Here is a 26,820-nt window from a genome sequence, read left to right on the forward strand (position 1 = left end):
CGATCAAGGATAAACAGCTCGCTCGCTCGCTCACAAGCTCGCACGCACCGCCACACCCGTCAAATTCATTTGCAATGTCACATTAATCATTCTAAGCTACTACGCGTCACTGATTCAGCGGCGGATGCACCAATACATACTCCTCCGCGTACGCCCCCGTGCGATCATCTCCCTCATCACACGCCACGGGTGCGCACGACTTCGAACACGTGTACACGGCGATTGACCCAAAATCGAGCGCGGAGTCGCTCTCGGCGTCGACGCCGAGCTGACTGATGATTGTGGGCAAAATCTGAAACTCAAATTTTCTCGGCGCGCCGCACCGTTCGCAGTGCGGAATGTTATCCGTATTCGGCGCGTGCGTCACCGACGGCCACAGCGGCTTCGCCCCGGGCTCCGGGCAATACCTCAACACCTGCTCCGGGTCGTTCTTCAGCATGACGTGAAACGTCGCCAACTGCTCCATATCCTCATCGACCACCGCAGCCTCGATCGCGTCGATCTCTTCCGCGGTCATGTCCCCCCCCACGTCACCATCCACGCACTCCACTCCCCCCATCGCGTCTCCCTCCCCTCGCTCCTCCGTCTCCACCACCAACTCGTACTCTGGATACGTCTTCGTCGCCGCCGCGCTCGCGTCCCACCAATCGCACCTCGCGCGCCGCGTCGCCGTCTCCTCCGCCGTCAGCGCGCGCCCCGCTTCTCCCTCCGCCACCGGATCCCACCCGTAGAACGCGTTCGCCCTCGGAAGCTGTCCCCTGAACGCCCGCGCGCCGCCCCTCGCGTGCGTCTCGCCCCCTCGCGTCCCGTTCACGAACACGTACACCGTCCGATGAAACGCGCTCGCCTCCGCGTCCACCGGCGCGTACACCTGGCACAAAAACGCCATTCGCTCCCCCTCGTTCGTCTCCAGCGCGCTCGCCCGCGGCACGCGCACGGGATCCATCCACGCCGGCGCGCCGCCCGCCTTGCTCGGAAACCGCCACGCCTCGAGGTCGTCGTCCCGTCGCGCGCGCTCGAGAAAGCCCAGCGACCACTCGCGGTCGTCGCTCAGCGCGTCGTCGTCGTCGTCGTCCATGGCGCGCGCGTCTCGCGCCGTCGCGCGCCGTCGCGTCGCGCTCTGTCGCGCGGCGTCGCGTCGCCGCCGCCGGTCGCCTCCGGGGGACGCGCGTCCGTCGACGCGCGGCGCGGCGCGCGACGCGACGCGCGGCGCGCGCGACGGACGCGCGTATTTTTTCCGCGCGCGGCGTCGCGCGCGGAACCGCGCGCGCGACGTCGCGGCCGTCGCGCGCGGCGCGGATCGAATCCGTCGTCGGTCGGCGCCGCAGAGCCGCGCGCGGGATTGGATTGGATTCGCGCGCGGCGTTCCTTCGCGCGCGATGTCGACGTCGCCGCGCGGCGCGAGCCAACGCGCGGAGACGAGCGGAGGTGCGCGGAGACGCGCGATCGCGGACGCGACGACGACGCGAGGGCGACGGATTGGGACGATTCGACGAGGACGCGCGATTTGAAATGATTCGCGCGCGAAACGTCGAGGACGCGCGCGCGATCGAGGCGCGAGGGCGAGGAACGGTGAGACTGACGCGATGCGCGCGATGCGGACGCGCGATCGGGACGCAGACGCGCGAGAGGCGATGGAGACGGCGGCGAAGACGGTGTCGAAGCTCGCGGCGGACGCCGAGCAAGCCGACTTGGTGGAACTGCTTCGAGAGGCGCCTCGGGAGGCGTATTCGTTTCAAAACGCGGGATGGCCGAGCGATGTGGTGGGTATGAAGAAGGAGGAACTGCCGGGGGTGGTGCTGGAGCGGTACAACACGCGGCAGTCGGTGTGCTTTTGCGGGGTGCTGCCGGAGATTTCGCGCGCGTGGGCGAGCGTGGACAACGCGTTGTTTTTGTGGAGGTTGGACGTCGCGGACGACGTGCCGGTGGAGTACAGCGGCGAAGAGCAAGCGATCGTGGCGGTGGGGTTGGTGAAACCGAAGAGTGGGGTGTTTTTAGAGGCGATCTCGTACGTGCTCGTCATCGCGACGACGGTGGAGCTCGTCATGGTGGGGGTGTGCTTGGAGGACGACGGACGCGAGCTCACGCTGCATCCGCTGCAGTACTCGTGCCCGACGGACGCGACCATCATGAACGACATCACGTCTACGCCGGAGGGTAGGATCTTCTTAGCCGGTGCGGACGAAGCGCTTTATGAACTCGTGTACGCGCAGAGCGACACGTGGCACAGCAAGCGATGCAAAAAGGTGCGACACAGTCAAAACTTGTCCTCGCTGTTGCCTTCGGTGCTGCGATTGAAGGGCTCGGACGCTTTGAAACAAGTCGTCGTGGACGCCAAGCGCGGGATTTTGTACACGCGCAGCGAACAAGGCGTGGTGGTTGTGTACGACGTCGGCGCCGCGGCGAAGGACGCGCCGAGAAAAGTCGCCGAGGTTAAAAACGTCGCGCAACTCGCCGCGCAGGCTCGCGGTCAAGGGTCTCTGTTTGCATCGGCGACGTCATCGGTGAAGAAAGGGGCGAAGTTAGTGCACGTCGCATTGGTGCATCCGGAGGAGTCGTCCGTCGTGACGTTGGTGGCGATTTGCGCGGATGGAAGACGCATTTACCTCACCGCTCTTCCGCCGTCGCGCGGGTACTCGTACGGCGTCGCCTCGGGTACGGGTAGCTCTCGACAAGGGCCTTCGCGACTGTCCGTGGTCGAACAACGCGACCCGCCGCCGCAAGGAGGAAATCAGCGCGGTATGACGACGGCGCAGGCGCTCTTGAACACCACGTCGAGGGCCTTGGAAATTGAAGCCGGGTTTTACAGCAGCGGCGTTTTGTTACTGTCGGACGCGACGCCGAACGACTCTGACGCGCGATTGATACTTTCAAACCGCGACCTGGCGCTACCCCCACACTTGCAGTTGCCGCCGCCGACGCCCCCACCGAGCTCGGGAAGCGGCACTCGCGGTTTGCGCGAAGTCGTCACCTTGGAACAACTTGAAGGGCGCTGCGCGTCGAGTCTCGGATCGCTCGGTGAGATTCCTATGCCAAAGAGCGTACAGGACGCGATCGATCCGCCATACCCCACGGGGACGCTTCCAGAAGCACGTGTAAAATCGACGGGACTACTCTCTGAGCTCGTCACGCAATACATGTGCCCGAGAAGAACGTTTGTGTTGATGACCAACGCCGGGTTGGTTCGATTCGAGAAGGCGCGCCCGATTGACACGTTGAGAAGTGTTCTTGAAAAGAACATTCCGGAACAAATCGAGGAGTTCTTTAAGAGTTACGGACCGATTGAAGCTGCGGCAATGTGCGTCGCGTTATCTGTTTCGGGATCCGAATCCAACGCCGTGATCCTCGCCGCGAAGCGGGCCTTTGACGACCCGCGTCTCACCGGCGAGCCGAGCATCGTGGAGGATAGCTACGCGCAAAATCAAGAGAATAATGGTGGATCTTTCAACATGGGGCGTGCGATCGTGCAACCGGTGCTGACTTTTTCGTCGGCGCAGCGTGGACTGTACTTGTTCACGGCTCGCATAATGTCTAGCACGTGGGAACGAGCGATCATTGTGCCCGTTCGCGCGCCCGTTCAAACGAATTTGAACGGCAACTCGCGACCGCTATCGCCGGCGATGAAGATCGCGAACAAAGCGCTCGGCGCGGTGCAAGCGGCAGCTCGGTACATGAGTGAAGAACCGGCGCTCAGATGCTCCTTGGATCCGACGTTGCTCAAGAATTTGCACGATCGCTTGATGCCGTTGGTGACTTTCTTGAAGCAGCGTAGACCGCGCATTAGCAGCGGCGCCACGATGTCGCAGACGAAGCGGCGTCGAGTGCGTTCATCCGGCAGCGAACTCACGGCACTCCAGGAAGAAGAGCGCAGTCTCTCGGCCCTCTCCGCCTTGGTGAGCCGCACGGCGCAGGCTTTGTCTCTCATTAGAATCATCATCACTGATGAACGTTTCTCACGAGTGGCCGACATGCTTCCCTCGGCGATTCGCAAGGAGCTGTCACAGGTACGTTTCCGCGCTCCTACGCCTCGTCTTTTCTTTTTTGCCTGCGCGATGATGATTTCCCATATATCAATCTGTCAATCCCCTGATTCACAGTGATGACAACTCATATGGTGCCCTTCCACTGAGCGTCCACTTTTACTTTTCCGCGCTGTGTTCTTCTGAGACTTTCGACTGACTTTTTGTTTTACACTGCGACAGCTCACCTTGAAGAAGTTGGTTTCGACGACGCACGGGGCGCGTTTGGCGGGTGCGCTCATCGAAGCGATGATGTCTCACATAATGTCTCACGCTCGTCACAGCGCCGAGGAATTAGCTGCGGAGCTCCAAAAGGGATGCCCAGACTTTTTCGGCGCAGATTCGAGGACATTTTACCACGCCAGAGACTTGTTGCAGTTGGCGCGCGACGCGCGCGCGAGAAAGGAAAACGTCTTGCGCGACCAATACGTGAACGATGCGATCGCTTTATTCATGAAGGTGCCGACTTCTGGAGACTTATCGGCCGTTTGTGCTGAACTTGTCGATCTTCGCGCGTTTCATGGCGTCACCGCTGTGCCCCTCGCGGCGGCGGCGGCGCTCGAGGCGCGCGCAGAGGAAGCTCGTTTTACGATGCATTCGCAACCGAATGTGGACATGGTGGTAAGTTTATCTTGACCTCAAATCTCGAAAGAACTTCGTTGCGATGAAGACGAATCTGATACGTGAACGTTCGGCTTACCGCCGGGCGTGCCGTGATGATTAAAAACTACAGAACATCTAAGCCTGAGCGACGGCGAATCATTCTCGGCTCGAGTCACGACGGGATCGCGAAAATCTCTTACTGACGACAAATTTTTACCGCATTATAGGATCTCCAATCGTGCTTTGAAGTCACGTGTACCACGATTCGGGCGCTTGCGACTGGAAGGGCTGATGCGGACGCTGAACCAGGTTCGCTGAGTCGCGTCGCGGCGGAAGAACTTCCCGAGGACATTCGTGAACGAGGTCTCGTGAAGATTCTAGAGCAGCTTCAACGAGTGTCTGGAGCTGACTCACAAGATTTCATGCACCGCGTATTTGCGGAGCTGATTGCAGTGAGACGCGACGCCATGCTTTTATCGCTACCCGCGGCTATGTTGGAACCGTACTTGGTGAACAAGAGCGCGTTGACGTCTGCGCAACAAGGCGGCGCGCTCACGCCGGATGAGGCGAGACATCTCGATCTCTTGGCGCAGTTGTACGCCGCCCGAAGTCTGTTTGGATTGGCGGCACAGGTCGATTGCTCGTTAGCGGAGCGTCGATGCGCGAACGACGAAACGTTCAGTTTGGACCAGCGCATGGCTTTGTTTGAGCGCGCGCTCATGCACGCCAGAAAGTCGGTCGACGGGGGATTGACCAATGGTTTGGACACGTCGTTTTGCGAAAACGTCGACAGCAAAATCAAATTGCTCGACATGCAGCGGCGAGTGCTGGGCGTGTGCATAGAGCGCTCCCGTCAAGCACGCGCCACCGGATCGTCGAACGCTCCGGAGGAGGCGTTTGTGTACGAATTGGAGCGCGAGTTGAAGCAACTGAGCGACTTGTACAACGACTTCGCCAAGCCGTGTGAGTTGTGGGACATCTGCCTCGAAATGGTGCACTTCTCGCAATACCACGATCCGGATGGCGAGATTGTGTGTGACTTATGGGATAAGCTCCTCTTACAAGCCGCGTCTCGCGCGCCGAGCGCCGCGACGTGCCTGCGGGAAGCCTGCCTCGTGGTTCGCGCGTTGGGCGTGAAGTTGTTCCCATCGGACGTCGCGTTTCCGGTCATTCACGTGGCTTTGCGTTTGGAGCTCATGGCGGCAGGACTGTGGGGTGTTCCCGATGTCGCAGTCGAAGCGCACGTCGACGATGAGTATGACACGAGCGAAGTCGCGGACGCGCTCGTCGTCGCGTGCAAAGGACTCGCAGAGCCCGTGCAACGAGCGTACGACCGCTTGCTCGCGACCCCGGCCCAACGCATGCACGATAAGCGTCTGTCGAAAGTGGATGCGTTACAAACCCCGCGTTTGCGCCTCCGCTTGCTCAGATCGGTGTACTTTGTGCTCCAGCTTTGGGACCAGTCGCTCGTGCCCAAGGCGACGGCGTACGGCGAACCGAGAGCGTACGCCACCGGAGGCCACGTGCGCGCGGCGATCGGCGACTTGTGCGTGAGCTACGCCTCGGAAAGCCGACGAATGCAGTGTCCGAATGAGGTTATTCGCGCGAACGCCGAGGAACTCGCCGCCGCTTTCGACACGTTCGGCCGCCGCTTGCTTTCTTCGTAGACGAGTAGACAAAGCCCTCGCGACGGGGCGTTGAGAAAAATAAAACCGTGTATGATTTAAATCGGATGTTGTGTGTTTGATATTCGACATCATAAGCTAATCAACGTCGGTGTTTACTCTTCATCTTTCTTTTCCTCGACCTTGGTCGCGGTCAAAGCGTCCGCGAGCGCGTCCGCTTCTTCGGCGACTTGCGCCTTTTCCTCGGCGGCCTCGGCTTCGCCCTCTTCCGCCGGAAGCGCCGCCATCTTCTTTTGGGCGTCATTGAACGCCGCCGTGAAGAGTTCGCACTTTTCCGCGCTTCCGAACTTGATGCACATGTTGTAAAGCTCCGGGCGTTCGTCGCCGTCCGAGCAATCCACCGTGGTGAACACGCACGCCTTTTCGCTCGCCGCGTGCTCCGCCACCTTGGATTCTTGTTGCACGTAAAAGTTGGCGCAAATCTTCAGCGTTTTATCCCGGCGCATGAGCACGCGAATCTTTTTAGACGTCTTGTGCTCGAGAAGTTTAATCGGACCGAGTCCTCGTTCCTTCCATTCGCCGTCGGTGAACCGGTACGATTTCACCTTGCTGCGTCGCGCGTCGTCGTTCTCGTCGTCAGTCCTCCATCCTCGCGTCGCGCGTCCCATCTCTCCATCCCACGCCTCGCGTCCGTTCGCTTCGTCTCGCACGTACGCTTCGAACAAAATATCTTCGTCCTCCTCCCCCGTGGTCGTCGCCTCCGCGCCCTCCACGATCTCCAGCTTCACCACGGGTTTAAACTCCGCCTTGCACTCCGCCTCGACGTCGTCGTCCCCCTCCTCGTCATCGTTCCCGGTCTTTTCCTCCGCCTTCGGCGCCTCCTTCGACGCGAACTTCGACGGATCGAAACCTCCGCCCGCGGCCGCGGCGCCGAACCCTCCCTGCGCGAACGCCGCGCCGAAGATCGGCGTCGTCGTCGGCGGCGCCGTCTGTCGACATGCATTCAGATCGCGCCTTCGTCAGTCCCTCGTCGCGCGTCGTCGCGCGCGCGCGTCACCGGGTCGTCGCGCGGTCGTCGCGCGTCGCGAGCGTCCGTTCGCGCACCTCGTTCGCGGCGTCCTCGCTCATCGCGCGCGATCGATCGCGTCGCGATGTGCGGCGACGCCCTCGCGCGCGGCACTCCATGTCGACCACCGGAGCGCGCGCGCGCGACGACGGCGGCGGGTCATCGACGCGCACGTGCGTGGGGGTGACGACGTTCGACGACGCGCGCGAGAGTCGACGCGCGACGCCGGTGCGCGACGCGCGACGCGAATCTTCCGAATCCGCGAATCTTCCGTCGACGCGAATCGACGGCGAATCGACCGACGCGCGCGACTGACGAGCGCGCCGACGCCCGCAGACGTGCTACGGATTCACGCGCCGGCGAGACGCGGCGCTGCGCGAAGAGCGGCGGACGCTGCGCACGGGGGACGTCGTCGGACGGTATCGGTACGCGTGCCTGGGACGAAGCGCGCGCGCGGTGCCCTTCTACGCCGAGGGACGACGCGCGCCCACGCTGGAGGAGCGCAAGCGCGGGACGGAGTTCCCGGTGTGCCAAGGGCTGGAGGTGCTCGTCGCGGAGAGAGTGGACGAACGCGCGGCGCGGCGCGGCGACGGCGACGCGAGCGAAGACGACGCGACGGACGCGGCGATGCGAAAGCGCGTCGGCGCGCGGGAGATCAGGGAGACGCGCGAACGCGAGCTCGGCGCGAGCGCGGCGTTGGAGCGGTTCAACAGGAGCGCGGGGAAAATTTCAGCCAACATGCGGCGACACGCGAAGTTCATCGGCGACGGCGCGTACTCGCTCTTCTTCACCGGCGGTCGGCGGTCGTGAACCGTGGGTCGAGCGCGCGACGCGCGCATTCTTTGTAATCACGATGTACCATCGAATCGTAGCCACCGCGCGCGACGTTCGCGTCGCGGCGTCCGTCGACGTCGTCGACGCCGCACATCGCGACTCGCGCGACATGTTCCGCGCCCCTCCCGAAGGTTTGCGCGCGCGCGCGAACGCGCTCGACGATCGACGCGCGCTGCGTTTACACGACGACGAGCGATGCGTCTTGTCCTGCGACGCCGCGATGACGATCGGCGACGACGACCCGGCGTCGAGCGCGATTCCGGGTGAATTATACATCACCGACGCGCGCGTCGCCTTCGTCCCGCGAGACCCGACGTCGACGTCGGCGTACGCGTGCGAGTATCGCTGTCTCGCGCTGCACGCGATCTCGCGCGAGGACGATCGCTACGGAAGCGGCGGGTGCGTGTATTGTCAGATTGACGGCGGCGCCGACGCGCCGAGCGCGTCGACGACGACGAACGCCGACGACGCGAACGACGACGAGCCCTACGACGAGGACGACCCGGTGACGGCGCACGTGCGCTTCGTCCCGAAAGACGCGACGACGCTGGAGGAGATCTATCGCGCGATGAGCGAGGGGTCGTTATTGAACCCGGATCCCGACGCCGAGCGATTCGACGACGACGACGACGACGACGAATTCCTTGAAGACGACGACGAGGCGCACGCGCGCGAAGCCGCGCTCGAGCGATTAGATAAGCTCCTCGTCGTGGACGACGAGGTCGAGGCGTTGATGAAGCGCGACCCGGGTCGTTTCGAGGATTAAAGTCGGTCGACGTATGTAACGAGCCGACGTCGCTCGCTCGCGCCGTCGCCCCTCGCCCCGCGACTCGCGCTTCTCGCCTCACAATGTCTCTCGCGACCGTCTCGCGCGCGCTCTCGCGCCCTCGCGTCGTCGTCGGACGCAAGGCATCGCGACGCACCGATTCCGAGCCCGCGGCTCGACGGACGACGCGCATGCACGCCTCGGACATCCAACGCTTGGGCACCGATGACCCTCGCATGAGTCAGGTGGTCGTGCACAACGGCATCGTCTACTGCAGCGGACAGGTTGGATTGACCACGACCACGGTGCGAGAACAAACGATCGAAACGCTGGAAAAGTTTGACAAACTGCTCGCGATGGCGGGGACGGATAAGTCGCGAATATTGACCTCGATGTGCTGGCTGCGGGACATCAAAGACGCGCCCGAGTTCAACGCCGTGTACAACGCGTGGATCGATCCGGATAATAAACCCACGCGGGCGTGCGTGCAGAGCGAGTTGGCGCGACCTGAATTGTTGGTTGAGGTGCAAATTACCGCGGCGTTGCCGCCGTGAGGCGTCGAGACGAACGAGTTGAGTCGCCGGAGGGCGAAGGAGCGCTCGACGCTCGCGTTGAAATCTTGAAATACATATTTATTCATTCACTCATCGACGACGATAGTACACGCGCTACAGCTTGCTGTTCGGCTTGGCGTCGAACATGGGGTACCACGCGAACGGGTCTTCGGACACGTAGGTGACGACTTGCTTTTGGTGCAAGTACTTGTCCATGCCGTTCGCGCCGAGGTCGCGACCGAATCCGCTTCGCTTGCGACCGCCCCACGGGAGCTGAGCGAAGCAGGGTTGCGAGCAATTCACCCACACGATCCCGGTGTCAAACGCGGCAGTCATACGCTCGCGTCGCGCTAAGTCGTCTGTGATCACCGCCGCGGCTAAGGCGTAATCGGAATCGTTCGCCATCGCCACGACTTCCGTTTCAGAGGCGAACGTCTTGACGCACATCACCGGGCCAAAAATTTCTTCTCGCCACACTTCCGCATCCATAGGGACGTCGACGAATACCGTGGGTTCGAGATAGAACCCCTCTCGACAGTCCGGATCGCTCGGTTTCTTGCCGCCCGTCAAAAGCGTGTATCCCTTGCGCTTCGCGCGTTCGACCATTTTCATCACCTTTTTGTACTGCCCTTCGCTCACGAGCGGGCCGAGGCGACACCCCTTGACGAGTGGGTTGCCGTACGGAATGGCTTCCGCAGCCTCCTTGAGACGCGCTAAGAACTTCTCTCGAATGCGCTCGTGAATGAAGACGCGCGACGTCGCGCTGCAGATCTGACCATTCGTCCAGAAACACCCAAACAGAGCCCACTCCACCGCCTTTTCCAAATCGCAGTCGTCGAAAATGACCAACGCGCTCTTGCCGCCCAATTCCAACGATACGGGCTTGACATCTTTCGCGCACGCGCTCATGATGATGCGGCCGGTTTGCAACGAGCCAGTGAACGATATTTTATCCACACCCTTGTGTGCGCACAGCGCAGCGCCAGCCTCGTCGCCTCGCCCCGTGACTACGTTGAACGCCCCCGGCGGCAACCCTGCTTCGACGCACACGTCCCCCAACACCTGACACGTCAAGCTCGCGAGCTCACTCGGTTTCAGCACCACCGCACATCCACTCGCGAGCGCGGGCGCGACTTTCCACGTCGCCATGAGCAACGGATAGTTCCAAGGCGTGATCAAACCGATCACCCCCAGCGCCTCGCGTCGCAACCGTCCCGCGAACTCGTCCATGGGTAACTTCACATCCTCCTCCGCGTACGCCTTATCCCCGAACACTTCATCGCACCGATCGGCGTAATAATCAAAGCACGCGCTGACATCATCGATATCCCACTCGCTCTCCTCGATCGGCTTCCCCGCGTCCAGCGTCTCCAGCTCGGCGAGCGCGCGTTTCCGCCGTTCGATCCCTCTCGCAATCCCCCGCAGCACCCGCGACCTTTCGCGCCCCGGCGTGGCGCTCCACACCTTATATCCCTTGCGCGCCGCCCGCACCGCGTCGTCGATCATCGCGCGATCGCCCGCACCGACGGCACCGATGTTTTTATTGTCGTGCGGGTTCACCACCGGCAGCGTCCTCGCGGCACCGCCGAGCGCCTGCGCCTGCGCCGCAGCCTGCGGCGCGCGCACCCACGCGTTATTAATAAATTGTTCCACCCGTCCGCATCGTCCCGGCGGCGGCGCGGCCATCGTCGCGCGCGCGCGAGTGTCGGGACACTTTTCGCGAAAAAGTGAAAAAGCGCACCGCCGCACTGTCGGCCGCGATGCTCGCGCGCGCGCTCGAGCGATGCGCGCGACGACGCGCGCGCGAGGCGATTTCGCGCGCGTCGCGCGACGCGCGCGCGTCGACGCGCGCGTCGTCGTCGTCGTCGCGCGCGGGGACGTCGAACGGTGAACCAGCCGCCCCGGTGGTGCGGACGCCCATCCCGGGACCGGCGTCGCGACGCGCCGTGGAAGCGCTCAGCGCGCACGCGGACGTGGGGTCGATACGATACTTCGTCGACGTCGACGCTTCGCGCGGGAATTACGTCGTCGACGCGGATGGGAACGCGGTGCTGGACCTGTACGCGCACATCGCGTCGCTGCCGGTGGGATACAACCACGAAAAGATGCTCGCGGCGATGCGAGACGAAGCGAACGTGGGGATTCTCGCGCACCGACCGGCGCTGGGGAATAACCCACCGATCGGATGGGACGACAGAGTGGCGCGAACGCTCATGCGAGTGGCGCCGAAAGGGTTGACGCGCGCGACGACGATGGCGTGCGGGGCGTGCGCGAACGAACACGCGATGAAGGCGGTATTCATAAGCGCGGCGAACGCGCGGCGGGGCGGACGCGAGATAAGCGAGGAAGAAAAGGTGAGCTGTCTGACGAATCAAGCGCCCGGGTCGCCGGGATTTAAAGTTTTGTCGTTCGATGGTGCGTTTCACGGACGGACGGCGGCGTGTCTGTCGCTGACGCACACAAAGTGGATTCACAAGCTTGATTTCCCGACGTTTGACTGGCCGTCGTGCCCGTTTCCGAAATTAAAGTACCCACTGGATAAATTTGAGCGAGAAAACGCCGAAGAGGAGGCGCGGTGTCTCGCTGAAGTCGAGAAGGCGTTGACGCGAGATCGAGACGTCGTCGCGGTGATCGTCGAGCCCATGCAAGCGGAGGGCGGCGATAATCACGCGAGCGCGGATTTTTTCCGAAAGCTTCGCGCTTTGACGAAGAGAGAAAACGTCCGCATGATCGTCGATGAGGTGCAGACTGGGTGTGGATCGAGTGGGACGTTTTGGGCGCACGAAGCTTGGGGATTAGAACATCCGCCGGACATTGTGACGTTTAGCAAAAAAATGCAAATCGCGGGATTCTACGCGGCCGCGGATCTCGCGCCCGAGCTCCCGTACCGCATCTTCAACACGTGGATGGGTGATCCAGCAAAGCTCATTCAGCTCGAGGTTGTCCTCGATTGCATAGAAGAGCATCATTTATTGGACGTCGTGAAATCCGCCGGCGAGACGCTCTTGAATGGGTTGCGCGAGTTACAGGAGAAATATCCGAGCATTCTCGCCAATGCGCGGGGCGTGGGCACGCTTGTCGCCATCGATTGCGATACATCCGCGCGCAGGGACGCGCTGTTGCACGCACTCTTGCAAAAAGGTGTCGACATCGGCGGGTGCGGCTCGGCGACCATTCGCGCGCGTCCGGGGCTCTTGTTTACTTCGGCGCACGCGGGGGTGTTTTTAGAGCGGTTCGAGCGAGTCCTCGCTGCTGAAATGTAGTCATTTTTATTCAATCTATTGAACTCTGTAGATCATCGAACCCGTGCGCCTGGCGACGTCTTCGGGAGATTCCACCGCTTCTAAAGCCGCAAACACGGCACGCACGGTGTTGTGCGGATGGTGACTGCCGTGAATCTTCGCTTTGATGTTTTTAATACCCGCCAGCGTGCAAATCGCCTCCACGGTGTCGTTCGCCACGATCCCGTCTCCGCTCGGCGCGGGTAACATCACGCAAATCGTCTTACAGTATTTTCCCCTCACCTCGTGATAAATCGTGTGATCCTCGAAGCGTTGCACGTACGTCAACGACCTCGCCGCCTTGCGATACGCCTTATCGATCGCCATCCCCACATCCGCGCCTTTACCCGTGGCGAACCCGATGACGCCATCACCGTTCCCCACGACCACCATGGCGGTGAAATTCGTCAAATCGCCTCCCTTGGTTACCTTTGTCGTCCTGTTGACGTCGATGACGCGCGTCTGGAGCGCTCGCCGCTGGCGTCCGCCCTCGTTTTCGTCCCCACCATCTCCACCAACGTCCGCGTCCACGCGTCCTTTCAGCGCTAAATTCAGTAAGAATCGCTTTCGTTTATTCGGCGCGTTTTCGAATCGTTCGAACAGCGCCTCGTACTGTCGCCGCAGCGCCTCGTCTTCGTCTTCGTCGCCGTCCCGACCGCCTGAGCTCGAGCTCGAGCTCGCACCCGCGTCGCTCGACGCCGCGAATCCCCGTCGCGCGCCCGCGAACGCGTCACGACGGTTGTGATCACGCGTTCGCGCGTCCGCGCCGACGCCGATCGTCCGCGCGCGCGTCGTCGTGGCCGGCATCGTTCTCCCGGCTTCGAGCGACGCCGTCGCAAAGGTTGCCGACGACGACGCGCACGCGGTCGCCGCGCGCGCGCGCGCGGCGAGGGAAGTCGCGAACGTTTTCACGGCGCTGCGTGACATCGTTCGAGCGCGCGCGCGGGGCAGCGCGCCGTCGAGTGCGGCGCGATCGAGAATGAAGGGTTTTTTGAAGCCTTGGCGCGACGCGCGGCTCGACGATGTTACAAGAAGAATAAGAATCAAGTGCTGGTGTGAGACGTCACGGAGCGAGAAGCTCGGACGCGAGGAAGTTGACGAAAGCGCGGGTGTCGTAATGCGCGACTTTGGCGCCGCTGGGGGATGGGACGGGGATGGAATCGCACTCGTGAACGGCGACGCCCATCGCGGCGAGCGCGTCGACGTCGACGGTGATGCCTCCGTTCTTGGGGTATACGACGTCGGTGATCAGTTCTTTGACGTCAAAGTTGGTTTCAGCGGCGGTGTAACGCATGTTGACGGCATCGACGACGGCGCGAACGATTTCGCTGGCTGTCATCGTGCCAGTCTCGCGATCGAGCGAACCGTTGAGCATGAGAAGTTTTTTGGATGTGGAGCTCGCGATGCATTGCGCCATGCCTTTCAGGCCGACGTTGGGGATGATTGAGGTATAGAGCGAGCCCATACCGTACAAGATGGCGTCGCAATCCGTGATGTTTTCCAGCACCGTGGGGTTCGGTTTTGGCTGCACCTCAAAGTTGTCGTCCGCCGGATCGAGACTCGAGGCGTAAAAGACGCGCTTGATGGGCGACTCCAACGGATCATACGCGGTGACGACTTTATCGACGTCCCAAACACTTAAAGGCGTGTCGGCGATGTCGACGAAGCGCGACTTCAACAGTTCGCCGGCGTCGATGAGGCTGCCGCTCGCGAGCGCCGAGCGCACGCTCTTGAAACCTCCCGAACTTTGTTGCAACCCGCCCCACATCTCGTGCGCCTCCGTCTTCGGCACTTCGCCCAATTCCAGAACTTTCGTCCAAAATTCTTTGCTCACGACGTCCGGGCTCTTGCGCGCGGATGACGATGACATGGAGACTTCCTTTGAAAACTTTTTGCTGTCGATGGACGGGTGTGAAATTTCATTCTGCCCGCGGAGAATCGTCCCGTTCATGAGCTCAGCCGCGAGATTTACGCGCTCGTTTTCCTTGTGCAAAAGGCACGGCACGATGTGCGTGTCGTCTGGAATGCGACTGACGCGAGAGTACAAGAAAATGGCCGCATCCATCGAGCGAAAGAATAGTCGCGCGCCGGCGAAGAAGAAGTTTCCGATTGACCCGTTGACGAAATCAAACCTCTCCTTGATCGGCTTGGACGTCACTTCTTGATGAAAGTGCACCAAGAACCGGCGAATGATGTTCGCGTAGTCCTGTCCGATGCCTTCCCACAGCTCGTGATCGCCCTCTTGAATCTTGTACCACTCGTCTCGAGCGAGCGCGCTATCCGTCGGATGCAGACGGTGCCCGAGCAGCGCCTTGACCGCCACCGCCTCGGGCGTGGACTCATCCGTCACCCTCAGACACCGCGATCGCAGATCACCCACCGCGGGCCCACCCAACACGCGCACGATCTCGCTCGTGGACCCACCGTTATCGCTCACGGGTATCACGTGCGTCACCTTTTGCGTCAACTCGCTCAGCTCCACCGCGATCACGTTCATCGCCGTCCCTCCCGAAAACACCACCACCTTTGGCGCCGAATCCGCGCGCGCCTCGAAATCGTTCACTCGCACCGCGACTCGCCTCTCGCCGCGTCCCTCGCGCGTCTCCGTCTCCGTCTCCGTCTCCGTCTCCGTCGCCGCCGCGTCGCCGTCGTTCCGCGTATCCACCACCGACGCCCGTCCCCGCGCGCATCTCCCCCCCCTCCCGCGCGCCCGCGTTTCACCACCGCGCGCGCGCCGTCTCGCGACCGTCGCGCCTCTCCCCATCACCGCGCCGCGCGCCATCGCGCCGCCCCGCGCCCGCCCGCGAATCCCCGCGCGTCGTCGATGAATCCCGTCTCCGTCGCGTCACCGTCGTCCCGACGACGTCGCCGCGCGCCCCGTTCGACGTCCCGCGTCGTCCCGCGTCGTCCCGCGTCCGCGTCGCGACGCCGTCGTCCGCGCGGTCGCCGCCGCGTCGACGATTGATGATTCATTCGCGATTCGCATCCATCGCGCGACCCGTAAGTTTCGCGAAATCACGCGCGCTCAGAGCCGAAATCATCCCTAGGGTTCGGGCGACGCCGCGCGACGCCCTCGATTGCGCGTCGCGGCGACGACGCGACGATGAGCGACGACGACGCCGGGTGGGACGACGACGACTACGAGGTCCCCGACCTGACGCGCGTCGGAATCAGAGCAGCCGCGACCGAGGACAAGTTCGCGGACGAGGACGCGGAGACGGCGGAGGAGGTCGCGGCGCGCGAGGCGAAGGCGAGGGCGGACGCCCAGGCGCGCGCGGCGCAGAGCGCGCGGACGAAGGCGAAGGCGGCGGTGAAGACGCGCGTGGCGTACGACGACGACGCGCTGGACGATCCGGTGGCGGAGAAGGCGCGACGACAGCGGTTGGTGGAGGAGGCGGATTTGAGGGCGGCGCGCGAGCTCTTCGGCGACGCGGAGGTGAAGTTGGACGAGTTCGAACCGAAGAGTAAGGGGGAGTTTGAGAAGTTTGGGAGCGCGATCGCGTATAAATACTTGACGTCGAGGAGTGAGAGTGGGTTTTACACCGCGGGGTTGAAGGCGCTGTTGAGAGTGGCGATGCGGGACTTGACGGCGGCGGAGGCGAAGGACGTGGAGACGCAGGTGGTGGCGACGCGCACGGAAAAGGTGAAGAAGGAGAAGTCCGACGCCGAGGCGGCGAAAAAACTCGCGAGTGGGTCGAAGAAGGGTAAGGGCAAATTCTTGAACGCCGGGTCCAAGGGCGGGGACTCGGGCTTGGACGATTACAAGTACGACGTCGCGAGTCCGGACGACGATTACGATTTCATGTGATCGCGCCGCTCGCCGACGATGAACGCGGACGAACACTGGAATATACACACGAATATATTACACACACACGCGCATCTAGTATAGTATGCTATATCGCCTCTCCGAACGCGACGTTCCAATGAACGTCGAGCGCCCGCGCGCGTTTCGTCGACTCGTTCGCCTCGAGCGCCGACGCTTTGTTTTGAATCGATCGGACGACGTCGCGCAACTCGTCTTTGGAAATTTCAATCGAACCGGCGGCGGTTTCCGTGATCAACTTGCTCACGAAAGCCAACGCGCGATCGGTGAGCGCGGCGGAAGATTCGGAAGACGCGACGACCGCGCTCGCGACGGGACCAGGCGTCGTCGAAGGCGCGGCGCGCAACGCTCGCCACGCGACGTCGACGTCAACGCCATCGCCGTCTTCAGCGCGCAAGATGAACCAAGCGAACATCTCTGGAATGGCGCCGGAAACGTTATCGTCATCGATCGATTGACCCGATTGACCCGACACCGATCTTGCGAATTCAGCCGTGCTCGCGATGAGCGCGACGAACCCGCTCGCCGTTCGCGTGGCGCCGTCGACGTCGCCCTTTTCCACTCGACTGCTCCACATGTGCTTGAGCGTCACACTGGCGAGAGATGCCCCGGTCCACGGCGCGTCGGCATCACTAAGCGCTACTAAAGCGGCCGCCGCGCTCGGAATCGCTCGACGAGCGATGAGCCAGGATTTCTGTTCCACCGTCGCGACGTCGCGCTTGCTCGACTTGTCGAGAAATTTCACCCCGGCGGCGCCGACGAGTAGAGTGGCGTAGAACGACATCGTTAACTCTAAAGGCGCCGCCAGCGCGTTGGCTTGCATGGCCTCGATAGCGATGACGCAAAGTTCTTCATTCACGCGGTCAACGTCCAGACACATCTTGGCCAACGCCCGAATCATCGGCGGCGTGAGCGTCGGCAAGACGCCTACGAGACGCACCGCCGCACACTGCGACGGGAACGGAAGGCGGGCGAACGGACCGGGTCTCGATTTCGCGCCTTCGGGTGACCCCGCGGGTGGAACCATGAAGAAAAGCACCGCCATTTCTGCCTCGCACGTCGATAAGACGTCAGCCAACGGCGATCCCGGAGGATTTCTCGCCGCGACGTCGTGTAGCAACGACAGCAACTTTTGCGTCGCAGAGGGGTTTTCATGCTTGAACGCCCACAGTACGCGAGGAATGTGACGCACCCATCCCGCAGCGGTTTCGATCGGCACGCGAAAGTACCCTTGTCGCGCTTCTTCAGGCAAAGTTTCCGTCAACAAAGCGACGCATTGCGTGATGCGTTCGATGTCTTCATCCGCCACGGCGCGCTCCCAAGTCTCCGTCACGGCGACGAGAAGATCTGCACACGCGCTACCCGTGATGCTCGCACTGAAACACCACGCCGGTAAAGTAAGTGCGTCACGCGCGAGCGCCAAGACGTCCCCGTACGCGTCATCCGGCGTCGGCACGTCTTCGCCCATGGCGCCGCCGTCGAGGGCGACGCCCCGCAGCGTCGACGTGACGTATTGCAAAGCGCGCGCGAGAACGTGCGGAAGCGCATCCATCACTCCTGGCGCTAAATGCTGCGCGAGTGCTTCGTGAGCAACCGATGAGGACGCGTCGAGCAAGAACCGACACGTCTCGAAATTCAAATCCACCATCGCCTCGCGCGTTCGCGAGATGTCTTGCTTCTCCGCCACGCTCGCCGGCGACGTCGATGGGAACATGCCGAGAGTACGCCGCGCGATTTCCGGAACGACACTCACCGCAGTCGATGCACTATCAGTGTTTTCGAGCATCTCCGATTCTTCCGCACCGTCGGCGAGGCTGAGCGCTAACCGAGCGCACGCCATGGATTGCGCCATTACTCGAACGCGATCAACGTCGACGCCTCTCTCATCCGTAAACGTCTGCGCTGCGTCGTCCCAGACGCACATCGCCAACTCTACAAGGCGTTTGGCGTTCACGCGCACCGCAGCACGACTTTCACCGGTGATTCGTCCCCCGGAATCTTCAGATTCGTCGTTGGACGCCGTCGTCGCCGCGAGCACGCTCGGCGGCGCTTGGCGCGATCTTTCCGCATACATCGATCCGATAGAGCGCGTGGCGGCGCCGCGGCGCGCCTCTTCTCCCCAAACGAACGTCGTCGTCATCGACGAGGTCGACGAAAGACCACCGCGATCGCCGTCCGTCGTGCCTACGCCCTCTGCGAGCGTCTCCAAAAAGCGCCTACAACTTCGCAATAGCGCCAATCGCGTCGCGGGCTTTTGCGATCCGACGCCACGCTGCACGGACGACCCCGAACCGACGCCACCGTCGTCTCCGCGCCGCAAGAGCTCGCCCAAGTGCCCCAGCGTGCTCGCCGGCGCGTGCGCCGCCACGAGCGTCGGCGCCGCCTCCAACAGCGCGTCCAGCGCCGCGGGCGCGTCCCTCCGTACATCGTCCGCCACGTGCGTCAGCGCCGCCCCCGCGTACAAAATCAACGTTTTCGCAAACGGCGCCAGCCCCTCCACCCCTAACGCCGGCACCACGCCTCGCCCCAGGCACTCCCTCGCCGCTCGTCTCGCCTCTCTCGCTTCGTCCGCCAACCGTTCGCCCACGCGTTCGATCGCGTCCCCCGCCCTCGCTCGCACCGCGCCCGGATACCTCTCGCACACCTCCAACAACCCATTCAACCCATCGCATCGCGTCTTCGCCGCGTAGTGTCCGCACTGATTCAACAGTTCGTTCAGCGGCGTCCCTCGCGCGCTCGCCGCGTCCTCGTCCCGCGTCCCCTCACCGCTCGTCCCCGCCCCCGCGCTCTGCAAATTCTGCGCCGCGAGCCGTATGCGCTTGCTCCGCACCGCGCTGTCCGTCTCGTTCGCGTGTTTCGCCACCTTTCGACCGACTTTCAGGCGTTTCTTCGCGAACTCCACGCCGCCGCCGAGCGTCTTCCCGGTGCGATGCTTCGTCGGCCCGCTCGTGAACCCGACGCCGCGCCTCGGCTTGGTCGCCGGCGCGGACGACGCGGCGGACGACCGCGCGACGGCGCGCGCCTTGGCCTTGCCCATGGCGCGCGCTCGCGCGACGCGACGCGACGCGCTGTGTCGCGTCGACACACCCGCGCGCGAACCGACGCGTGCCGACGACGACGGGATGACGACGCTCGCGCGCGCGACGACGACGACGACGACGACGACGACGCGCGTCGACGCGCGGCGAAGGACGCGCGCGCGACGCGTCGTCGCGCGCGCGGGACGATCGATGGTTGACGAACGCGACGAAACGATCGCGACGGCGAAGAGCCGACGCGCGGCGGTCCTGAGCGTCGGCGCGGCGCTGCTCGCGATGCCGGTGGCGGTGAACACGCCGCGGGCGCGCGCGGTCGTCGCGCCGGAGTTCGTGGAGGAGACGATGGAGGTGATCGACATGACGCGCGCGCTGCTGCGAGGCGAAAAGACGGACGAGGCGTTCATCGATGAATTTCAAACGAAACGCCGCGCGTGGTTCGCGAAGTATCAGTACCATCACGGAAAGTCGTTTTATGGGTACGCGAACGCGTGGAACGCGCAGGCGAAGGTTGGGGTGCAAATCGCGGTGAACCGAGAGAACGGGGTGCCGTACGATTCGGAGCACACGGCGTATAACAAGGATTATTTGCTTTCGATTTTAGATAAAGCGGAGGCGGAGTTGTTCGACATGCAAAAGCGCAATGGGTTTTAGGCGAAACGCGTCGCTCGAGCGAGCGATCGCGAGGACGGGCACGACACTAAATAAGATTTGTTATTCAATTTCTTCGCTGCGATTTCGACGCCTTATCCGCTCGCGCGGCGTCGCGCGGCGACGAATGATCGCCGCGCACACGACACCGCGACGCGACGAACGCTTAACCGCAGCACTCACTATCGCGAGTTCGCTCGCGTCTTGACCAATTTCACCTCGAACACCATCGGTTCGTCGTTCGCGCTCAGACGAATAATCTGACGCTGTTGGCCAAACTCGGGTGGCCGCGGCGCGAATCGAGATAACTTTGGATCGTCCTTATACCCCAAATCGGCCTTGATGAGCGCCTTGCGCTTCGCTCCCGGTTTCATGCCCGTCAAGAGCTCGTCCAAACCCGCGATCAAGTTCCCATCCGGGCCTAACTTTGCCTCGAACGGGTCGCCGTTTCCGCATCCGATGCCGCAGTCGACGGTGCCGTAGATGAAATATCCATTCGCGCGGCGCATGACGTATTCAAAAACCGCCACGTCACCCGCGCGCGCCGGTTCACCGATGCCCTCGTTGACGTCCTCGTACACCAAACCGCTCGGCGTTTTCACGTACTTCGCCGCGGGTCCGCTCGACGCCAAGCCCGGCGAGCTCCAGTCGCCGGCGTCCGACGCCGCGCGCGCCGCGTTCGTCGTCGTCGCGCTCGCCGCCGCCGCCATCGCGAGCGCGAGCGACGCGAGCGTCATCTCGCGTCGTCGCGCGGAGGTCGTCGCGCGCGCGCTCGCGCTCGCGCGTTCGTCGTCGCGTTCGTCGTCGCGAGAGGTTGACGCGCGCGCGACGCCGACGCGCGCGCGGTGCGCGACACCGGACGACGCGGTGCGCGCGCGCAGGACGCGCGTTCGCGGGCGAGCGACGGGCGCGTTCGTCGTCGCGGACGCGAGCATGGTGGATCGTCGAGGGGCGTCGCGCGTCGACGTGTGACGTTTCCATTACAGAACGAGGACGCGCTCTATGTAGCTCGTCGTGAACGAATGATGGATGGATGGATGGATGGATGGATGGATGTTTGAGTGATTGCGTGCAACTCGATTCTTTCCTCGACGTCGCTCACGCGTCGTCACCGAGCATGCCGGCCAAAATTTCTGGATGCGGCGTCGGCGGCAACGGCGGCGCGGCGGCGGTCGCCGCCGGCGCGCTCGTGGTCGGGGCGAAGATGTCTTCGTAACCGCTGCGTCCGCCGTTGGCGCCGTCGCTTCCAACTCTCAATGCAGACGTGAACGGGTCGTCGTCCGTGCCCGTGGTGCTGGCCAAGAAGGACTGAATAGCTCCGTCGGCGAGGCCCCACTGGTCGTACGCGGCGTCGAAAGACGTCGACGACAGGGGCGTCGATGGCATCGCTGATTCAAATCCAGGCGGCACGCGCACGGATGAGTGATTCGGCGACGCCGGCAGCGCATCGATAGCGTGCGACGACATGCGTCGGACTTCGCCGAGAGGCGCCACGGGGGGCAACGGCGGATTGATTTCGCTCGGCGGACGCGCGTACTCGGGCGGCGGACCTTTCGGTAGCGGCGGTGGATCTCGCGGCAGCGGTGACGGAACCGGCGGTCGAACGCCGATCGCGCCGATCTGTTTCGGCGCGTTCGCCATGCGCGGCGTTGGGATCTTTCGAAGCGTCAAACCACTGGGCCGCGGCGCCGGCGCTTGCTTGCGAGGCGACGCGGGGAGTGGTATTTTCTTCGACTCCGCGCCACCGGCGGTCACCTTGATCGACGTCATCGTTTCGGACGACTTCTCCGTCGGTTGCTGCTGTTTGTTCGTCTTCAGAGCCTCAACCTCTTGCTCTCGCTGTTTTTCTAGCTCGGCCGCCGCCGCCGCCTCGGCGACGCGAGCCTCCTCCTCTTCTCGCTTCTTCATGGCTAATCTCTCCTCCTCGGCCGCGACTCGCTCCGCCTCGCGCTTGGCGCGCTCCGCCTCGACCAACTGCGCGATCTCGGCGCGCTCTAGCTCCTCTCGTTTCGCTAAAAGCTCTTGCTCTTCGCGAAGCCGACGTTTACGCTCCTTCGCCGCCTCCTTCGCTCGAGCGATCTCTTCTAAACTCCGCGGCGTCCCTCTCGGCGATCGCGATTCGGGCGTTCGCGGCGATCCATCACCGCTTCGCCCGCCATCGCTCGCGCCGTCGATTCTCTCTCCCTCGCCCCTCGCGCGCTTCCCCTCGCCGTTCGTCGCCCCTCGCTCCGCCGTCATCGCCGCCACCGCGCACGCCGCGCTCGCGCACGCCAGCGCCTTCGCCGTCGCCCACAGCGCGTCTACAAAATCACCGCTTCCGACGCCGCCGTCCCCTCGCAGCACGTTCGCCAGCAGGCTTCCGCCGACGTACGGTTCGTCGCGCGCGTCGCCCCTCGCCCTCGCGCGCGCGTCCGATCCCTCCATCCGCGTCGCCGCCCCCGCGCACGCCCCCGCGCACGCGCCCAGCGCGATCGCGAGCGCCCACGCGATCGCGCGCCGTCCGAACGTCGCGCGTCGCGCCTCGCGCGCGCGCGTCGCGTCCGCGCGCGCGATTCGCACCGACCGCATCGCGCGAATCGCCGCCGCGCCGCCGCGCCGCGCCGTCGCGACGCTGGTTCGCGCCGCCGCGCGAGTCTCGCGGCGCGTCGTCTCCCGCGCCCGGTCCGCGCGTCGCGCGCGCGTCGCGACGCGCGTCGCCGCGCGCGTCGATCTGTCGTCGTCGTCGTCTCGTCGATCTTCGCGCGTCCGCACACGCGCGCGCGCGTCGTCGCGCGCCTCGACGCATGACGCTCGCGAATCGGACGCTCGACGCCGCGCGCCGCGCGCGCGCCGCCGCGTCGCGCGCCGCGAGCGCGACGTACGACGCGATCGCGCCCGAGGTGATCGCGCGGTACGAGAAAACCATGGCGGCGAACGCCGAGTACGTCGTGCGAGACCCGGCGCGGGCGAAGCGACTGGGACGCGAGTTCGTGTACACGAACCTGGCGCGGCTGCCGCGGGCGATCGAGGCGGCGACGGCGGAGGCGGCGGCGGCGAGGGCGACGGCGGCGCGAGCGCGAGCGGGCGAGGCGGACGTGGCGACGATCGGGACGGCGGTGGTGTTCGCGGCGGAGGTGTACGCGTGGTTTTGCGTGGGGGAGATCGTGGGACGGGGAGGGAAGCTGACGGGGTACTAGACGAGGGAGAGACGCGGGAGGCGCGCGCGCGACGCGACGAGACGAACGCGCGAGGGTCGTTTGAAAATAAAAATCCTACTCGAATCCTCTGGGCGCGCGACCGGGCGGAACGTACGCCGTGGGATCGAAACCTAACGCGGTGAAATCGTCGAGGTCGCGCGCGCCGGCGCGGGCGCGATCGGCGCGACCGTCGGTCATTTTCGGCGGGACGGGCTCGCCGCGTTTGGGAAGCGCTTCGATCGCCTCGCGCGCCTCGTCCTCGGTGAAGAACAGGTTCATCTGGCGAAGTAATTGTCGACCGTCGCAATCGCCCACGCCGAGGTACTCGCCCACCAATCGTCTGCGCTGCACGACGCCGCCGAAGTCGGCCCAGACGTCGGCGTCGGCGTCGGCGTCGGCGACGAGCCCCCACTCGGCGAGCGCCTCGCGCGTGAACACCGCGCGATCTCGGTCGGCGCGGCGAGCGTCGGCGATCGCGCGCGCGATGTCCTCGCCCTCGCCGTGCTCGACGCCCACGTTCCCTCGCGCGTGCCACTTTCCGTCCTCTTTCGCCGAGCTCACGCGCGTGCCCATAAACGCGTGCGCGGCGTCGGGAAAACGTCGCAAAAACGCATTCCTCAGCTGCCGCCCCGCGGTGTCGCAATCGAACAACACGACGATCGGTGCGTCATACTTTACGCTTAATTCCTCGATCTCATCCATTCTCTCGCGCTTCACCTCCATCTCGCCGTTCGGTCGCCTGCGAAACGCGCCTCGATGTCGCACCGCGACGACTTTCGCTCGTTCGCTCGTAAATCCCGCCTTGTTTCGCACCGCTCGAACGTCCGCGCCGCCCTCGACGACGACGACGTATTCACACGCGTGTTTTCTCGCCTCCCTCGCGCGCTTTCGCGCGACGTACGCGTCGCGTTCTTTCCGCCGCGTCTCGCGCCGCGCGTCCCGCGGCGCGTCGTCGTCGTCGTACGCGCGAACGAACGTCGACGCCGCGATGGACGTCGACGTCGACGTCGCCGAGTCATCGGTCGCGCGGCGTTCGTTCGCGTCGTCGTCGGCGCGCTTCGCGTCGTCGTCGGCGCGTCGTCGCGGTCGCCGTCGCGGAAGGAAAGCGCCGAGCGCGTCGTCGTTCGCGGCGGCTGGTCGCGCCGCGCGCCGACGCGCGCGCGAGACGCGCGACGCGCGACGCGCGAGCGCCGCCGACGGCGCGCGCGGCGCGATGGACGGCGCGCGGAGGGGCATGGGGCGCGGCCGAATGCGGACGACGACGGCGGTCGAGCCGCCGTAACAGAACGGGCGAGCGAGGAGACTACGATTTCTTAAGTGTGATTATTCCTTGGTCGATCTGCGGGCGCCCATGGCTAAGCACAAGTTACGCCTTGAAAACTTGACGCGGAACACCGGGGTGTTCTTGGTCGGGAACGTCTCGAGCGGGACGCGGCGGATGACTTCGCGTCTGGCCGCGGCGGCGTCGGCGGCGGCTTTCGCGGCGGCGGCCGCAGCCGCGGCGGCGGCGAGCGTCGCGGCGTCCGCGTCCGCGGGGACTTCTTTTAGCTTTTCTACCTCGTCGGCGGGGACGGTTGCGTCCCAGACGCGCACGGTGTCGTCCGCACCACCGGAGACGAGTAAATTGCCGCCGCCGGCAAAGTCCATGGAATACACCGGACCAACGTGACCTTTGTACGAGATCACGCACGAGGCGCGCCTGAGATCCCACATGCAAATGCGACCGTCATCCGAGGCGCTGGCGATGGTTCGACCGTCGGGCGCGAATACTATGGCGCGCACACCAGCGGCGTGACCGGCGAAAACGCGAACGCATTCGCCATCGAACATGTCCCACAGACGCACGGTGCGATCGGCGGAGCCGGTGGCGACGTAATTACAGTTCGGATGCCACGCCACGCAATCGACGTTCGAAAGATGACCCACGAACATACGACGCGGGAAAGGCGCGTCCATCGCGTACACGCGCGCCACGCGGTCGTGACACGCGGTGGCGAAGTAGTGCCCGAAGGGACTCCACTGCACGTCCCAAATCGGATGCAGGTGACCTTCGTACGCGCACAGACATATCTTCAGCTCCATGCTCCACACGCGCACGTGGCAGTCTCGCGACACCGATAACAAAAACTTTCCACACGGGCTAAACGCGACTTGTTGCACGGGCGCGCTGTGGCCGACGAACTCAGTCATCGGAATCGATCGCGGCGTCTTTGCGTCGCGATCAACCGGAATCTCTTTGTCCTTGTCGTCTTCATCTTCTTCTTCTAAATGCCAAACGCGCACGACAGAGTCCGAAAAGCCACCAGCCACGTGCTTGACGTCGCCCGTGGCGTCGGCGCAGATTAACAATCCGTGCGCGTGCGTGAATGTGAAGAACGCCACCGTGGGTAGGACATCCTTCGAAAGCCTTATTCGCCACCGCAAATCCTCCAAAGCCTCTTCGAATGCGTCGTAATCGAGCTGTGGCACCGGTACCTTGCCTTTGATCACGTTCGGCGGATCTTCGAGCATGGCCACCGGATACTCGGCTTCCGTTTTCTTCTCGGGCGCGTCCTCCATCTCCTCATCCCCACCCGCGGCGTCTCGTTCTTCAGCGGCGGCGGCTTCTTCCTTCTTCTGCTTCTTCGACTTCTTCGCCTCTTCGCGCGCCTTCGCCGCCGCTTCTTTTTCCTTTTCCTTTGATTCCTTTCTAAACTGCTTCACCCTCTCGATTTCCAAGCACGAGTCCACTAATCCCCATCGGCCCTTGATGCTGTTAAATTTGCGTTGCGCCTCAGGCGCGCGTCCGGTGATGACCACAGAACCCTCTTTCTCGTCCTCGTACGGACTCGGTTCGCCCTTCAACACTTCCACGCACAGGTGCGCGTTCAACACCGCCAACATCGAGATGAGATTTTGCGCGTGTAAAAACTTGACCAGCAACTCAAACGAATACTGCGTCATTTTCAGGCTCACCTTGTTATCCAAAAACTTCCTCGCGACCGGGTCCGTGAGCACGTGCTCGGGATCGCTCAGCGCGCTCAACGCCGCCAAATCCTCCCCGTACAGCCGCATGTGGTCCGCGTGGTGCGTCGCGTAAAACTCTCGCGCGTCCTCCGCGTATCCCTTCTTCACCAAATCCAGCAACACGTGCGCGAACATCGGGAACAGCACCCTACACAGTTCACTCTTGTACATATCCAACGAATTTTGCGCCCACTCTCGCAGCGTCGCGTATCCGCTCGCCGCGCCTCGCGGATCCGTCTCCGTCTCCGCGTGGTACAGCAAGTGATCGCTGATCGCCGCGTCCGCGCCCATCGCGCTCGCGACGCTCATCCCGCTCGCCGCGTCCGCCTCCGCCAATCGCTTCGCCAGTCCGCTCTCCGTGCGCAGGACGCCCGCGGC

The 26,820-nt window shown here is 63.6% G+C and overlaps 17 protein-coding genes across 17 annotated transcripts; 7 read left to right on the forward strand and 10 right to left on the reverse strand.

Moving 5' to 3' along the window:
• Nucleotides 1–106: 106 nt before the first annotated feature.
• Nucleotides 107–1,078, reverse strand: OSTLU_17094 (predicted protein; the record flags this gene model as incomplete). The annotated part of the gene is made up of 1 exon (XM_001420115.1): nucleotides 107–1,078. The coding sequence occupies one exon, from the start codon at nucleotides 1,076–1,078 to the stop codon at nucleotides 107–109; it is 972 nt and encodes a 323-aa protein (XP_001420152.1).
• A 517-nt stretch (nucleotides 1,079–1,595) lies between these two features.
• On the forward strand, nucleotides 1,596–6,289 carry OSTLU_17095 (predicted protein; the record flags this gene model as incomplete). The annotated part of the gene is made up of 3 exons (XM_001419943.1): nucleotides 1,596–4,004; nucleotides 4,203–4,640; nucleotides 4,850–6,289. The coding sequence occupies 3 exons, from the start codon at nucleotides 1,596–1,598 to the stop codon at nucleotides 6,287–6,289; spliced, it is 4,287 nt and encodes a 1,428-aa protein (XP_001419980.1).
• A 254-nt stretch (nucleotides 6,290–6,543) lies between these two features.
• On the reverse strand, nucleotides 6,544–6,870 carry OSTLU_10538 (predicted protein; the record flags this gene model as incomplete). The annotated part of the gene is made up of 1 exon (XM_001420116.1): nucleotides 6,544–6,870. A coding segment is annotated over one exon (327 nt), but the record flags the coding sequence as incomplete, so codon positions are not given.
• A 560-nt stretch (nucleotides 6,871–7,430) lies between these two features.
• Nucleotides 7,431–8,123, forward strand: OSTLU_26173 (predicted protein; the record flags this gene model as incomplete). The annotated part of the gene is made up of 2 exons (XM_001419944.1): nucleotides 7,431–7,541; nucleotides 7,650–8,123. 2 exons carry the CDS (start codon nucleotides 7,431–7,433, stop codon nucleotides 8,121–8,123), a joined length of 585 nt encoding a protein of 194 aa, XP_001419981.1.
• A 43-nt stretch (nucleotides 8,124–8,166) lies between these two features.
• OSTLU_93353 (ICln family transporter: chloride ion current inducer protein I(Cln)) lies at nucleotides 8,167–8,913 on the forward strand (the record flags this gene model as incomplete). Its single annotated transcript, XM_001419945.1, has 1 exon — nucleotides 8,167–8,913. One exon carries the CDS (start codon nucleotides 8,167–8,169, stop codon nucleotides 8,911–8,913), a length of 747 nt encoding a protein of 248 aa, XP_001419982.1.
• A 309-nt stretch (nucleotides 8,914–9,222) lies between these two features.
• Nucleotides 9,223–11,153, reverse strand: OSTLU_50750 (predicted protein; the record flags this gene model as incomplete). Its single annotated transcript, XM_001420117.1, has 1 exon — nucleotides 9,223–11,153. The coding sequence occupies one exon, from the start codon at nucleotides 11,151–11,153 to the stop codon at nucleotides 9,582–9,584; it is 1,572 nt and encodes a 523-aa protein (XP_001420154.1). The 3' UTR covers nucleotides 9,223–9,581.
• A 74-nt stretch (nucleotides 11,154–11,227) lies between these two features.
• On the forward strand, nucleotides 11,228–12,730 carry OSTLU_38108 (predicted protein; the record flags this gene model as incomplete). Its single annotated transcript, XM_001419946.1, has 1 exon — nucleotides 11,228–12,730. One exon carries the CDS (start codon nucleotides 11,228–11,230, stop codon nucleotides 12,728–12,730), a length of 1,503 nt encoding a protein of 500 aa, XP_001419983.1.
• A 39-nt stretch (nucleotides 12,731–12,769) lies between these two features.
• OSTLU_8413 (predicted protein) lies at nucleotides 12,770–13,213 on the reverse strand (the record flags this gene model as incomplete). The annotated part of the gene is made up of 1 exon (XM_001420118.1): nucleotides 12,770–13,213. A coding segment is annotated over one exon (444 nt), but the record flags the coding sequence as incomplete, so codon positions are not given.
• Nucleotides 13,214–13,925: 712 nt separating this feature from the next.
• OSTLU_2933 (predicted protein) lies at nucleotides 13,926–15,278 on the reverse strand (the record flags this gene model as incomplete). Its single annotated transcript, XM_001420119.1, has 2 exons — nucleotides 13,926–14,385; nucleotides 14,638–15,278. Coding segments are annotated over 2 exons (1,101 nt in total), but the record flags the coding sequence as incomplete, so codon positions are not given.
• A 573-nt stretch (nucleotides 15,279–15,851) lies between these two features.
• OSTLU_26180 (predicted protein) lies at nucleotides 15,852–16,556 on the forward strand (the record flags this gene model as incomplete). Its single annotated transcript, XM_001419947.1, has 1 exon — nucleotides 15,852–16,556. One exon carries the CDS (start codon nucleotides 15,852–15,854, stop codon nucleotides 16,554–16,556), a length of 705 nt encoding a protein of 234 aa, XP_001419984.1.
• Nucleotides 16,557–16,644: 88 nt separating this feature from the next.
• Nucleotides 16,645–19,611, reverse strand: OSTLU_17102 (predicted protein; the record flags this gene model as incomplete). The annotated part of the gene is made up of 1 exon (XM_001420120.1): nucleotides 16,645–19,611. One exon carries the CDS (start codon nucleotides 19,609–19,611, stop codon nucleotides 16,645–16,647), a length of 2,967 nt encoding a protein of 988 aa, XP_001420157.1.
• Nucleotides 19,612–19,888: 277 nt separating this feature from the next.
• On the forward strand, nucleotides 19,889–20,263 carry OSTLU_26182 (predicted protein; the record flags this gene model as incomplete). The annotated part of the gene is made up of 1 exon (XM_001419948.1): nucleotides 19,889–20,263. One exon carries the CDS (start codon nucleotides 19,889–19,891, stop codon nucleotides 20,261–20,263), a length of 375 nt encoding a protein of 124 aa, XP_001419985.1.
• Nucleotides 20,264–20,442: 179 nt separating this feature from the next.
• FBP16-1 (peptidyl-prolyl cis-trans isomerase, FKBP-type) lies at nucleotides 20,443–20,997 on the reverse strand (the record flags this gene model as incomplete). The annotated part of the gene is made up of 1 exon (XM_001420121.1): nucleotides 20,443–20,997. The coding sequence occupies one exon, from the start codon at nucleotides 20,995–20,997 to the stop codon at nucleotides 20,443–20,445; it is 555 nt and encodes a 184-aa protein (XP_001420158.1).
• Nucleotides 20,998–21,358: 361 nt separating this feature from the next.
• On the reverse strand, nucleotides 21,359–22,828 carry OSTLU_17104 (predicted protein; the record flags this gene model as incomplete). Its single annotated transcript, XM_001420122.1, has 1 exon — nucleotides 21,359–22,828. The coding sequence occupies one exon, from the start codon at nucleotides 22,826–22,828 to the stop codon at nucleotides 21,359–21,361; it is 1,470 nt and encodes a 489-aa protein (XP_001420159.1).
• Nucleotides 22,829–23,043: 215 nt separating this feature from the next.
• On the forward strand, nucleotides 23,044–23,436 carry OSTLU_26185 (predicted protein; the record flags this gene model as incomplete). Its single annotated transcript, XM_001419949.1, has 1 exon — nucleotides 23,044–23,436. The coding sequence occupies one exon, from the start codon at nucleotides 23,044–23,046 to the stop codon at nucleotides 23,434–23,436; it is 393 nt and encodes a 130-aa protein (XP_001419986.1).
• Nucleotides 23,437–23,482: 46 nt separating this feature from the next.
• OSTLU_26186 (predicted protein) lies at nucleotides 23,483–24,159 on the reverse strand (the record flags this gene model as incomplete). Its single annotated transcript, XM_001420123.1, has 1 exon — nucleotides 23,483–24,159. One exon carries the CDS (start codon nucleotides 24,157–24,159, stop codon nucleotides 23,512–23,514), a length of 648 nt encoding a protein of 215 aa, XP_001420160.1. The 3' UTR covers nucleotides 23,483–23,511.
• Nucleotides 24,160–24,759: 600 nt separating this feature from the next.
• On the reverse strand, nucleotides 24,760–26,733 carry TAFV3501 (predicted protein; the record flags this gene model as incomplete). The annotated part of the gene is made up of 2 exons (XM_001420124.1): nucleotides 24,760–24,855; nucleotides 24,976–26,733. The coding sequence occupies 2 exons, from the start codon at nucleotides 26,731–26,733 to the stop codon at nucleotides 24,760–24,762; spliced, it is 1,854 nt and encodes a 617-aa protein (XP_001420161.1).
• Nucleotides 26,734–26,820: the final 87 nt, after the last annotated feature.

The sequence above is a fragment of the Ostreococcus lucimarinus genome, chromosome 10, assembly GCF_000092065.1.
Source record: "Ostreococcus lucimarinus CCE9901 chromosome 10, complete sequence".
Taxonomy (NCBI): domain Eukaryota; kingdom Viridiplantae; phylum Chlorophyta; class Mamiellophyceae; order Mamiellales; family Bathycoccaceae; genus Ostreococcus; species Ostreococcus sp. 'lucimarinus'.